General features: G+C 52.5%; 3 protein-coding genes across 3 annotated transcripts; 2 read left to right on the forward strand and 1 right to left on the reverse strand.

Annotated features, from left to right (window-relative positions):
- Window positions 1-3,188: 3,188 nt before the first annotated feature.
- CPAR01_10712 (uncharacterized protein) lies at window positions 3,189-3,815 on the forward strand (the record flags this gene model as incomplete). The annotated part of the gene is made up of 1 exon (XM_060494972.1): window positions 3,189-3,815. One exon carries the CDS (start codon window positions 3,189-3,191, stop codon window positions 3,813-3,815), a length of 627 nt encoding a protein of 208 aa, XP_060347154.1.
- A 4,049-nt stretch (window positions 3,816-7,864) lies between these two features.
- Window positions 7,865-7,978, forward strand: CPAR01_10713 (uncharacterized protein; the record flags this gene model as incomplete). Its single annotated transcript, XM_060494973.1, has 1 exon — window positions 7,865-7,978. The coding sequence occupies one exon, from the start codon at window positions 7,865-7,867 to the stop codon at window positions 7,976-7,978; it is 114 nt and encodes a 37-aa protein (XP_060347155.1).
- A 2,125-nt stretch (window positions 7,979-10,103) lies between these two features.
- Window positions 10,104-12,076, reverse strand: CPAR01_10714 (ankyrin repeat and zinc finger domain-containing protein; the record flags this gene model as incomplete). Its single annotated transcript, XM_060494974.1, has 2 exons — window positions 10,104-11,977; window positions 12,031-12,076. The coding sequence occupies 2 exons, from the start codon at window positions 12,074-12,076 to the stop codon at window positions 10,104-10,106; spliced, it is 1,920 nt and encodes a 639-aa protein (XP_060347156.1).
- Between the last annotated feature and the right edge of the window lie 787 nt (window positions 12,077-12,863).

Here is a 12,863-nt window from a genome sequence, read left to right on the forward strand (position 1 = left end):
GGATGTGGACAGCACTCGCACTAGGCATGGGGGCTTGTGGACTGGCTGATGGATGGCCGTGGTGCGGTGGTGGGCGCAGATGTGGATATGGGATGGGTGGATGGAGGCTAAAGGAGGAGAGGTCACCGGAGGGCATGGCAAGCAAGGCAGAGCGAAGCCAGGTTTGATGCCGGCCTCTTCGAAGGCCATGCTATCCGCCAACAGGGGGTTGGTTCTCCAAGCAGACTTCTGGATGGTGCTACGACTGAAGACTGGGCTGGGAAATGGGGGATTGCAGGATGGGGCCAGAAACAGCACTGCCTTCTTCCCATCCGGCACCTGAGCGGTTGAACGGTTCCTATTCGAGCAACTTGTTGCTCGGATCGGAGCCAGGAACAGACGGAGAAGGGTGCATTTGGGCACTGCAGCCCCTGGACAACCTCTTTGATCCTTGAGCATGAGGACGGGACTCTCTGTGTGTGTCTCCATCCCAATGGTTGAACAGTGGCCTCCTCGCTCAAGTCCCGGAGGCCCTCTCCATAAACTACATGGAGGTTACGGCACATGGTTGACGAATTGGAAGTGACGGATGTTGAGATTGAGTGTGCTCAGCCTTCCGGAACAAAGGTAATGCTCATGCTCGTAGGCCAGGCTGAGTTTCATGCTCATGCATAACCGTGTGATGGTGCTTAATTGGAGAGATCCGCAGTTGCTTTGGCGGTGCCATAGGGTTTAGTCAGATTAGGGGCAAGATGGGGATGTGTGTTCTGTGAACAATGACGATATGTTACGGCCGAGGGCAAGATGGAGAAGTGTTCATGAATAACAACACGGACGCCATGTGGAGATGGCGGTTGATGCAGGACCGAGACTAAAGAGCACCGCCTGTTATGCTCGAGATGAAGGTGTCGACGATCCGTCAAAGCCATGGGCGGACGGAAAGGACGGGAAGCGAATGCAAGACAAGCCAGACAGCGTCGGTGGGTTGGACTTGCTTGGTGAGAGTGAGAGTGAGAGTAAGATGTTGAGTCGAGTCTGTGAGTTGCGGATGGAGATGAGATGAGGTCGGTGCGTACGCTTTGGTGCCGCCGTCTGCGACTTTCAGATGACTGGAGGGAGCGAGCGAGCGAGCGAGGGGCAGCAGGTTGTCTGTCTGTCTTAGACATTGACGGTAGCCTAAGTCTGACTGTCTGTTTCTGTGCATTCTGGATCTGAACAGGAACCGTGTGCCATGGATCGTGGATCGCAGAACCGTGGACGGTGGTGAAGGATGCAGACTGCAAAGTTGCCATCTGCCAGTTCTGCGCTTTGTTTTGCCGCCGCCGTGACGCTTGGGCGGTAAAGTGAGTAGTCGGGTACGTACCCTTGGTGACCTTCCCCCTTGCCATCCAATGCTGTCCCGTTCAGGAACAGGAAAGAGCATGGACAGGGGCTGCCTACCTAAAGAGACCCCGTCGCCGACGACGTGAGAAGGCCCAAGCTGTGAGCTGCCTCTCTCTACCTGGCCCCCCTGCAGTCTGCAGACTGTCGACTGCAAGAAAAGACGGATGCACCTTTTGAGTGTTCATTCAGTGGCAAAGTACAAGTAAGGTGCGGATGCATAGGTAGTAGAGACGAGAGTCTGGAGTGCAGTTCTAGGCTGGCCGTTTGCGCTATCCTTCCCCAGAGGCTTGCTTTTCTCTCACCGGGCTTGGTCTGAAATCTAGGCTTGACGCCACAGGGAATCTGAATCTCCCCCAGCAGAACAGAGTACCTACTGCGGTAGAGACTGAACGCCTTTTTTGATCTTTTGAGGGGACAACGGGCGCCTACCCCGATCTAAGTGACCCCGTGGCTTACCATCTGCGACTCGCTGTAACTGTACCTTATCCCGCATTGGGAATGGCTCATTGTTAGCCAGTCTATTTGGTAATCGCTCTACAACTTCACACACTTTTGATTGTCGGTTGCGACTCTGCTCACAAAACACTGTAACCCCAAGGGTGCACCAATTCTTTCCCATCGGTGGGTGGCTTTTACTTTAGTCAGGGGCAGAAAGACCTTACCATAGTAGGTACTCCGTACCCGCCCCGCCATCCATCCATCCAAAGACCCCACCACTTCACATCCAGCCAATCGTGGATTATTACGGGCTGGAGTCTCTGGGGTTGAACTACGGCGAATCTGGACGTCTCAAACGGACTCGCCGCCGCCTTTCGCCCTCCAATAAACGGCGTGGATTGGATGCCCCAGGATACCTCGATACGCTGGCCTCCGCGCCTATCGTCAGCCCATCCAGCACTTTGGGGCTCTTTGGAAGATCAACACGGCGGCAAGGCACGTATGGAGGCACCAAATGCTGCACGTAATCATTACCCGTGTGTATTTTAGGCCTAGCAAAAGGTCACCAAAAGTTAATTTGAAAGGTTGATAATGTTAACCGTGTTCCAGCCTGCATCCGTATCCATCTCAGCCTCCCTCTATGGAGCGTCTCAAGGATCTCCTTAGCAAAGTTTGAGTTGTAGTGCGGACAGATACAGACAGTTAGAGACGGGAGACACTGTTAACTCTTGTTATCGAATTTTTTAATCTGCAGAATCAATTCTTGATCCATCCTACCCTAGCCCTCCAGATAGATGGAAGTCGATAATACGCGGACCACTCTGCGTACCCGTGTATTGGCACCTGGGCCCATTGGTGTACCTCCCGTCGGACCTCCCACCTGAAGGACGGAAGCATTGGACGAAAGAAGCTCATGGCGGTGGAAAGGGGCTAGCCAATGACAGCTGGCAGATCATCTGAAGTCACCCTCACAAAGTTGAAAGAGACAACAGACAATTTGGTCGCACCTATCTTACCTGAACTCATTCCTCAAGAAGTAAAGACACTTACTCGACGAATCAACTCAACTTCCTAGGTAGTTCCCTGCCGCCCATGACCCTTTCTGTCCTGTCATGCTCCGAACAACGGCTCTTTTGAGGCCCAGAGGGTTGCTTTGGGCTGCTTTCTACTTGTCAGTTGACACAGACACTCATTACTTGCATCCCGACTCCTTGCCGCCTGTCTGCTCCTTTGAATTGTTCCTAGCCTCTCGAGTCTTCTACATCCTCTCCTCTGGCGACTTCTCCTACCAAGCGAGGGGCTCCTTGCCCAGTCCAAGTTGAAACGCTCAGCCACAGCGCCAGCTTCTCCGTTGCGCTAATGCAGGAACAGCATCTCGGAGCCAATCAATGACCAGCGGAAAGGAAACCTCTTGGGAAAGGGCAACCCAAGACGTTGCCTTGGATCCCTGCCATTTCTCCCCCTGTCTCTTGCCTTGCCTTGCCTTGCCAAAAGGAGGGGATTCTTCCCCTCCCCTGCTCCTTCTTCTTACCCCTGCTTGCCCGGGGTCATCCTCTCCACAACTTTTCACTTCCACTTCGTGCCCCTGGCGCCTTGTTCACGGCGTGGTCCTTCCGCCACTCCTTTCCCCCTGGTTCACCACTTCAACATCCATTCACCTCGAGGCTCGACTCCATCACCCCCAACTCTGCAAGGAAAAAGCATCAATCCACATCCAGATGGTCATACACTTGCATTCAAAGTCCACCTCGATCGCATTCCTTCTCCATCCTGCTACCCTGGACCCTTGCTCCCGAAGAAAAATTCTGTCAGCAAGGGCACGCTGGAATCTCGAGAGGCTATGCCCTTCGGAGGAGAGCAAGAACACCTGGGATCCCGGCCCAAATCCTCGAAGCACGCTTTACCCGATCATGACGCGACCTGTCGGCCCTGTTGCCCAAATCCATCGACATTGGTTTTCATCCTGGTCGACGATGCTCAGACCTTCTGGCCAGAAGCTCCACGATAGCTCTTGAGCGTTGTTCCTTCCCTCGCTTTTGCTCCCTGCGCTGCCACGCCGCCTACACTCTTCCGAGAAGAATAGGCTCGCTTCAAATCGTTCGATCTAGGACCCAGTCTGGTCGCCACGCCTATCAAGCGATATTATATCGTGTTGGGTATATTCAATCCCACCGTGTTGCCAAGATATCGCGGCTCGGTCAACCGGCCCAGATCAACCAAAACGAACGGGCCGCTGCTAGTTATCGGGAATGTTTACTCATCCGTCTAAACCTCTATTTGCTTCCGAAAAAGGCCTGCTCGCCAGCTTCATTCTGGCGCATTGTACGGATATCTTTACTAGTTATCGTTATCGCCGTGAGCCTCGTAGACCTGTGAAAGGTCCCTCCTCGCTGTGCGGCTGTGCGGCTGTCTATCCTCGGGTCAACTGCAAAATCACACGTCAATAGACATCACAATGCTTGGCCTTCGACCGGTCCAGAATAACAGGCCAAAGAGTCTTCCATCGTGTCTTGGCCTGATTGCCATCTCAAGAGCTCGTTCCGAGGAAACGGTTTGTTTCACCAAGTCAGCCACCCGAAGCCAACGAAGCCGAATGTGGGCTATCAGTCTACCTCTTTCTGGAAGTTGGACCCAATGATCAGGGCAACGCAACGGCTTATTGCAACCTCAGCGACAACGTAACGCCAGCGGTGGTTTCGCTCTTGATTTACAGCCACAGCTTGTAGGCTACTCGGCGGCTCCCTCAAGCGTGTGGATCGCCAAACTGCAACCTTTTCTCGGTTTAGATTTCGTTTTAGATTTAAGCATCCTTTTCTCTCTTCGGTGGGTGGCCGGACCCATATCGGGCCTAACTAACAGGCCATGCAGTCTGCAATCCATCGAGAAGCGCTGGACAGACCGCGCGGCACTATGTGATGGCTGCGGGATGCCAGGCGCCTTACTGAGACACGGGTTTTCACCGCAACCTGTCGAGTCTTTCGCAAGCAAGCCTTTACCTGAGACAACTCGTCAATGGCTAAAGACAACGTCGCCAACTGTTGAGAGCCAGGCGGCTATGCCCAGATGCAATTACAAGCCCAGTTGTTTGGTCTACAGTGCACTTCATCCAGATCCTTTGCCCGGCGGGTCATGTTTTCCATCATTGTCAAAAGCGTCAACACATACAACTCTAGGTTGCTCTGGCGCCCAATCCATCATCTATTCGCAACCGACTTTACAGAAGAGTGACTGATCCTGCCAGCATGACGTCGGCCTTTTGCCCTATCGAATGCCCACCAGGCCAGAAAGAGCCGAGTCAGCCGGGGGGCTTTGCCTAATCAGGCACGCTCACCTGAATCTGAGAACACGAGCCATGCCAAAAGTCGCCGGCAATACAACCGTCTTTCCCTCGTTTTAGGTCCTCAAGATATCCTCCAATTTCCACTCGCGTATGGCTGAAACAACACTCTTTCTTGCTTCAGAGCTGTCAACTTTTTCGACATCCATATCCGTATTCACAGTCCGGGTGACTGTTTATTTCTGACGAGTAGCCCCAAGACAAATAGTGAGGCTCGAGCGGCATGTCTTGAGCCGATACCGCCTGAGGACCGTGAGCCTAGGCCCGACGGTCTGACCTAACCGGGGGAGATTGGATGACATAACTGACCGCAGTGGTCCCCTAAACTCCGACCGCCCTCACAGACAGCGGCGCCATGGGTATCAAGACCCATCCTTACCGTGGAAAGTGACTCCCGACAGGCGTCCCTGGACATTGCGACCAGCTGTACATCGCTGGAACCTGCGATGGCTCTACTTGAAGATCGGCCAGCACTGCCGTCATCAATCGTCCGAGACCTCCAAAACTCAATACCAAATCTCAAGTATTGAGTTTTCATCTTCCTCCCCAGGCCGGTATCCGAGAAGAGGATGAACACCGTGCCATTCATCTCGTTGCCAACGCTGTGGTCGCTATCGAGATGAAATATTGAAAGTTCAATCAATTATCGACAACTGTATCCGTGAACCGAAGCTTTCGCGGCCTTCTCCAGAACGCACACTATCTGCCCCGTCTTCACCGTCGATCATTGATCCCGCAGATTGGTTCAATACCTGGCTGGACGAAAGAGGAAATCAGACCATCCAAAACGGGGGGTTGCGAGAGAGAACGCAATCACGGCTCGGTCCCGATCATGAGATCGCCTGGTTCCGTTGGCGTGACCTGGAGTCTTGTCTCTAGCCATATGGTTCACTGGGTTTCTTCCCTCTTCTCATTTCCCAAGGCCCGCCTGAGCTTCTATTCTCAGCGACCTCTCTTGTCAAGGTTGCATTTTGTTTCCTCGGCACTTTGAGGATCTTCCAAACAAGACAGTTGGGTGCAAGGGCCGGCCATCTTCGCTTTCGAGCATTGCTGTTCCTCCGGTGCACCTCCGTTGCCGGGCTTGCCTTTGTTCAACAAGGACCGGCGCCCTTTCGCGGCGGACAGTTCACCCCGAAAATTCAGCAGCAACCGCGACTCCGCGATGGATGGCCTGCTGTTCGCTTCCCTTGCTGCCCTGTCACATAACGGAAGACAGGCCAGGTCCGTAACAGGGACCACCCCTTCCGGTTTGCTATGCTCCAACGGGTGTCTTCCACGGTGCAACCCTGACGGTGATGGCTGGGGTCGTCGCTGAAATCCCAAAGAGGAACTCAATGGCCCGACCCCTGCAGCAGGGTTACCAAATCCCCGAGAACCTCCTGTGGACAGCTGTCGAAACTATTCGTGCCAGCGCGGCTCACTTTCAGCCACTGGTTGGTACTCAGTCAACAGCAGCATGCGTTGGGCTGTTGTTCTGCATCCTCCAAGTTTTGAAAGAATGGAGTGTTATAATACCGATTGGGTTCCTCCCATCAAGCACTAGATCAGTTCTTCGTTGCCAAGTTACTCGATATTTCAACGCCACCCTGCGAGGTAAACGGGAGGCAAGGTCAGCGTAACTCCCGCGAAGTCTATCGTCCTGATCCCTCGCGAGTCAAGATCCTGCTCAATAGCCGCGTTTAACACCATCCTCTTTGCCAGTGGCAGTCGAGGCAGTCGGGGGTATCCCATTCATCCCATTCAGCTGATGTCAAGCTCTTGACCACTTCATCCGAACTCTTGCAAAGGGGCGAAGGAAAAAAATCTCCTAGGCCTCCGATCCCTAATTGTTTCGATGCCATACCCCGCCAAACATGCATAATGGACAATCCGAACTCAGCATCGCGTTCTTTATGCGAGCCTTACCGTGACGTATAGGGTGGCTGTGAAGCTGGTTCGTCGAGAGAAGAAAAAAACAAATACCCGGCAGTTCCGCACAAACGCGATGCGGACGGCAAAATGTTGGTCGACTGACGGGTCTTTTCTTCGATCCCCTCCTCTCTGCCTGGTTATCCCCTCCCTCCCGTTGTGGGGAGAGATACGGATATCGAGATGGATATCATGGGTTTGGCAGAGAGACTGAGCGAGTTATGGTAGCGATGGAAGAGCCGGCCAGTGGGGGCGGGGATGGTTCGGTTTCATGACACGAGGCTGAACTGTGTTGGTCGCGGTATCCCTCCTCCTGCTTACCAGCTCTCCCTCTCTCTGGCTCGCTCGCGGCTTCGCTTCGGCAGACAGGGGCATTAATCTAGTTTTTTCTCTTCCTTTCTAGCCTCTAGGTCCTAGCTATAGTACTCTACGGATACGGATACACTACTCTCGCGGGGCTCGAGGAGGTGGCTGTGAAACGGAACGCTGTTTATTTTGCTCTTGCTAGTTTGGCCAAGTGTGATCGCCAACTCGACTATGGCGATCTGCCGTAATGAAGGCGGGTACGGATACCCCGTGCTGCCGGCTTTTCGAGATGCTCATCACTGCCCCGTGTAACAGACTGGACTCCTGGAGAAGGGGGGTAAGGGCTGTGTTTGTGGTGGGTTGAACGGGATCTTTCACGGTAAGATGGTATTCGGTATCGTTCATGCTTGTAGCACGAGCCTGTGCTACGTTGACGAGTTATTGGTCGAGGGAGCTTGTTTCTCGGCTTTACTTTGGACGTGCGATAACCGTTGCATGAGCGTGAATGTCAAGATGTCAGGCTACGGAGGCCGCGGGGGAGAAGGGTTGTCAGGCTCGGTGAGTCGGGTCTCGTTGCGTAGCCGTTGCATTCATCACATGCCTCTGCAACGTTCCCATCAAGCCTGAAGTCCCTTGGAAGGTCGTTTGGGATCTAATGCAGGTACCCGACCGTTTGTGCGGTCCCTTTCGGGAATACATTTTGGGGGAGCTAAAGTACGATTCTACGGCAAGATCGGGATCGTAAATGTGGGTGAACAGTGAACTGGTGGAAGCCTTGGGAAGGACATGTTTTAGAAGAATAAGCAATGAGCGGCTTTACGACCTCGTACGTTGAGAAAAAAGCAAAACTTTTGCGGTCGATTGCAGGTAGGTATGCCTGTATATGATGCATTGACGTTGACGTTTTGTGGAGAGGCGTTGTGGTTCGGTGTGTGAGACAAGGTCGTGTAAACGGTCGAGACTCGGAGAGGAGTGTTTGGAGAGGATACGAGATGTAGTCTTTCTGTTCCGCGAGATTAGTCTCTCGCGATGGACTCTGTTTGTGGGATGAGGTGTGTTTCGGGTGGTGAGAGACATGCCTAGTCTACCGAGTGATGGAGAACATTACGGATTAATACGCAGCTTTGGACGATTACGGGGTGTCGGCCGAGGACCGGGTGCTGGGTGCCGTTAAAGTTCGCTTGAGAGAGGTTTCGATGCCTTTTGCGTACATGGTGTTTTGGAATACGGGTCGATCTATCGTGTAGTTGTTGATTGTGGCTTTGCAAATTCGAAAACTTGTCTCGGGTTTTCCTTGTGAAACATGAGCCTTCACGACCAAGGGTTCTGAGATACGAGGTAGTATGGCATGATATTCACAGGATATCGTGAACGACATGACACAGGCTCCTGTAGAGATTGTGGCTCTTGATAGTGTTTGACGTTCATGTCGGATGTTGAAAGTTCAAGGGCTTTGGTGTGCTGCTGCGGCAATGCCTGTCCGTAGACTGGGGCGAGACCAAGGTCCCCCGTGAAAACATTCACAGCCTAGAAGCAAATACATACTTGTTTCCTAGAGGGACGATTTGTCTCGGTCTTGCATCTGGGTATAGATGATGGCGGTGGCAGGAACGCCTCAACTTGGCTGTTGAGACTGAATCCCACTGCGGCCAGATGACGAATACCAGTTGTCTCAGCTTAGATTCATAAATCCTCCTCTTGGAATATCCCCTAAATCGTTCGACTCTGGGTGAGGTTCTCAACGGTTGACAACGTTCGTGTCGCTTGGCTCACAGACTGTCTTCCTTGATACAACATGTAGACGGATGTTTCCGGGGCTAGTGGTGGTGATGTTGAATGTCGAGAGTAGGGTATCAAGTTCATGTCGGATCTGGCTGGTACGACAGCATATCCTCCCAAAGAGAAATTGTGTTTACCAGGAAGTGAAATAGCTGTGAAGTTTCCCATGATCACAGACGAGAAATATCGTCGACTTGCCAGCAAAGCATATTGATTATATTGTAGCCGACACTGTGAGTTAGATTCAAGGCTATAAAGATGTATTAATTTCCATTGGACCTTTCAGGGCCCCATTACAACTAACCACAGACTGATCGCAACCCTTCAGAAGGTCTATGTCTCGGCACCTATCATGTCAAAGCGAAGACGTTGGAACAAATCCTGCTCAACAACCATTGCGTTGTGCACGAGAGCATCAGGACACACCTCGATATGTATTACGCAACCATGAACGCAGCAGATGGAATGATCAGACTCGACAGGAAGGAATTCCTGTACGTCGGTAAACATTTTTCTTAGTTCAAGTGTCCACGGATAGGAAAGTCATCCATATCTATGCCACCGTTCTGGAACTTCAAGCTGCCGGAAGGCCGGGCACCGAGATCGTGAGTTTGTATTTCTCGAGACCAAGTCGGGATCTGCCCTCTCCACAGCTATTGGCGTAAACTATGAGGATATGCCATGAGAACTGAGGTTGAAAGATAATTTGAAGATTTATATTTGCTTGTAACGAAGTTACTGGTTTCTATACAACACCAGTTTTCATACGTGAATGTGAACAAAATAATTTCAATTGGGGAACGTTTTGAATCACCACAATCCAACAACCATCCATATCGTACATGTTCGATATCATTCACCAGAAGCCAGAGAATAGCGTTTAGCGCAGCCGTGTCATCGCTTGGTCTATTATAACTAGCTCAATTGTCAATGGGCCAGAGATTGTTGTCAGCGCACTCGGCGACCATCACGACTATGAATTATTCTGCATGCGCTTGAGGCGCTCTTCAGCGGCCCTGGCTCTCCTCTCTCGGTCGAGTTTCATTCGCATCTCCGGTGTGAGGCCCCTGGCTTCTTCCACTCTCTTCTCTTGTGCCGTCTTCGTGGCCGCTATAGCCGCTAGACCGCCAGACTTGGGCTTCCTGCTATCAGCCTTGGGTCCTTCGACCCGTAACCTCTCTTCCTCGGCACGCCTTCTTGCCGTCTCCTGCTCATCCTTCTCCTTTCTATCTCTCTCGTCACGCTTCTCAGCATCTGCCTTGCTAAGAGGTGCCGGTATGCGTGCGGTCTCCCAATCCCACTTATCCTCGCCGAGCTCTGATCGCGCAACCCGGAAGGCGTCTCTTGTTGACCTGTCACCTGCAAGTTCAAACGCAGTCTTGCCGTCTTTGTTGGTGATCAGAGGAGATGCACTACCGCGTGTGATGAGGCCTAGAACTAGAGGCGCAGCATTCTGATGAGCAGCCAAGTGGAGGGGTGTTGGTGAGTGGTGATTCTGGTCTGCCGGCTGAAATTGGAAATCGGGAGATACGTCATTGGTCTTGAGGTAGGATAGTAGGGCTGGAAGTTTCGAGCGCCGGATGAACGCCTGAATCTGTGTGGTATGCAATAATGCAGTCTCCTCTTCCTCTGTAAGCTTTGGCTTCGTAGGCTTCGGAGCGGCGCTCTTCGCAGGTGTGGGCGTCTCGGACTTTGGTTTAATCTCGTCTTCCGGGTTGATTTCTCTGACTTTTAGTCTCGTGAGCTCAATGAAAGATCTCATCAACTCGTTCTGTGTCGCCCTTCGTGTGCTGAACGGGAACCCTCGTATCCTCGAATCGTTGTGTTTCAATATTTGCCCATCGTACGGTCCGAATAGCGTTCTTCGATTCGTCGCCCCCGTTGCTCGAATAAAGAGCAGCTCAGACGTATCAAGAAGCCCCTTCCATTCTTGGAGAAGATTGCGTACGTCGTCCACCAAGGCTTGTTCGTTGTACCGACGGATGCTGGCACCGGCCGAGTGGGCATTTCCCTTGGAGTTATCGTTGGCTGATTGCGAACCACCCTGCTTTCGTCTAGTTGTGTATCGATGGAATGTTTTGTGAGCAAGTACGGTTGCTTCGCGATTCATTGCGCCTGCGGAAGACTTGTTTTGTCGTGGCGGCAATGCTACGACCATGGCGGCGAAGTGGCCACCACCAATCATGCACAAGAAGAAGTGAGGACCTTTGTATGCCGCTGGCGGCGGTGCTGCGCCGTCTTTAGAGACTTTTGGCGCGGCTATTGGGTCCAACTGCTTCTTTCTAACGACTTCCACCAGCTTTGTCTCGTCGCGCAGCTCTTCGGGGCTAAGGATAGCCCTATAGAGGCCAAAGTATGTGTTTGATGGGAGAACTGGTGAGCTGAACCAGATTAGAGGCGGATTGCCCTTCCCCCTGCGTCGTATCGTGTCTTCTTCTCCGTCATTATGATCTGCGGTTGGCGATGCGTACTTGTCGGCGAGCGTCGCCTGCTTCTTCAGCAGTGCTGTGAGTGTGGATTCCTTCTCTTCATCCTCGGACTCTTCCGAGTCTGATCCCGACAGACTCTCGTCAAGGTCCCCGATTAACTTTTCGAATTCATTCTCGGATACTGGCTTTCCGCTGCGCAGCTTCTGCTTCAAGTTGTAGTGGTGCCAATCGGATTTCTGATGGCTTCGCTGGTCGATAACGGTGGGAAAAGTAATTCCGCAAAGGGAGCAGGCTTGTGAGCCGACGAGATCGGAGGAGGCCGTATCTTTCGAGGGAGGCGATGGAGGGGCTTGTTCGGGTATATAGGCGTCGGGCTTCAAGGAGAGTGTAGACAACACTTCTTGGGGAAGATCATAGACTGTGACTGGGTCAGTTGACGATGGCGGGGTAGTAGTTGTAGAGAGGACAAACCGTAGAGGGGTCTCTTGAGAAGATCCGGCGCATTTTTGGCAGCCATTTCGAACTGTATAACAAGCCCTCGCAGCTATTCCAGGTGTAAATTGTAGAAAGAGGGATTGACAAAACAGTGTTGGCCCTCGTTTTGCGCCGTCGCAATGACTTAAAGCTCGGGATGGCGGGGCACCAATATTCAATTGATGACGAAGAGCTCGCTTTCGGGGATGACTCAGCCGGTGAACATGAACTGACGCAAGCCACAGAAGTTCGAACAGGTCACCGCCACAAAGCCCCGCGATGTATGGCTTGACGGGACTCGGTGGGGTCCATCTGATTTGAGGCTGGCAGCCACGTGACGTAACGGAGGAATGAACGAATAGGACAAGCTTGGCGGGGTTGAACAGGGGCCATGGACGAAGCCAGCTGAAGTGACAGTAGGTTGGCGACCATCACGTCACCAAGCGTGGATTAGCTCCGTGGACCATGAGTTTGCCAACACTCCTTGGCTGAAGTGCTTGTTTGGATTTCTTGGCAAACCGCAGAAGCGACTTGTTGCTGCATTATTTGGACTGTCTTACCTGGGCTTACAGGCTTATCTTGTTCCTCCTCTGCGACCTTGTTGCACATTGAAGTCGAGTATCGGTACTTGTACCCTCGTCATCGTCTGTCTGAGGTCTCTTTGTATGGCGCAACGTGCAAGCCGTGTTGGCAGAAACTTGGCCCGCGTCAGTGCATCCCTGGCCAGCTGATGATGTAACTCCACTTAACGTGTGGGAAGCTGCGAGCTGTATCGCGACTCCCAATCTTATGCCTCCTTGCTGCACCTCAACTAGCCTTTGCCAAGACCA

This window comes from Colletotrichum paranaense (assembly GCF_030867605.1).
Source record: "Colletotrichum paranaense strain IMI 384185 chromosome Unknown Scaffold_8.1, whole genome shotgun sequence".
NCBI lineage: Eukaryota > Fungi > Ascomycota > Sordariomycetes > Glomerellales > Glomerellaceae > Colletotrichum > Colletotrichum paranaense.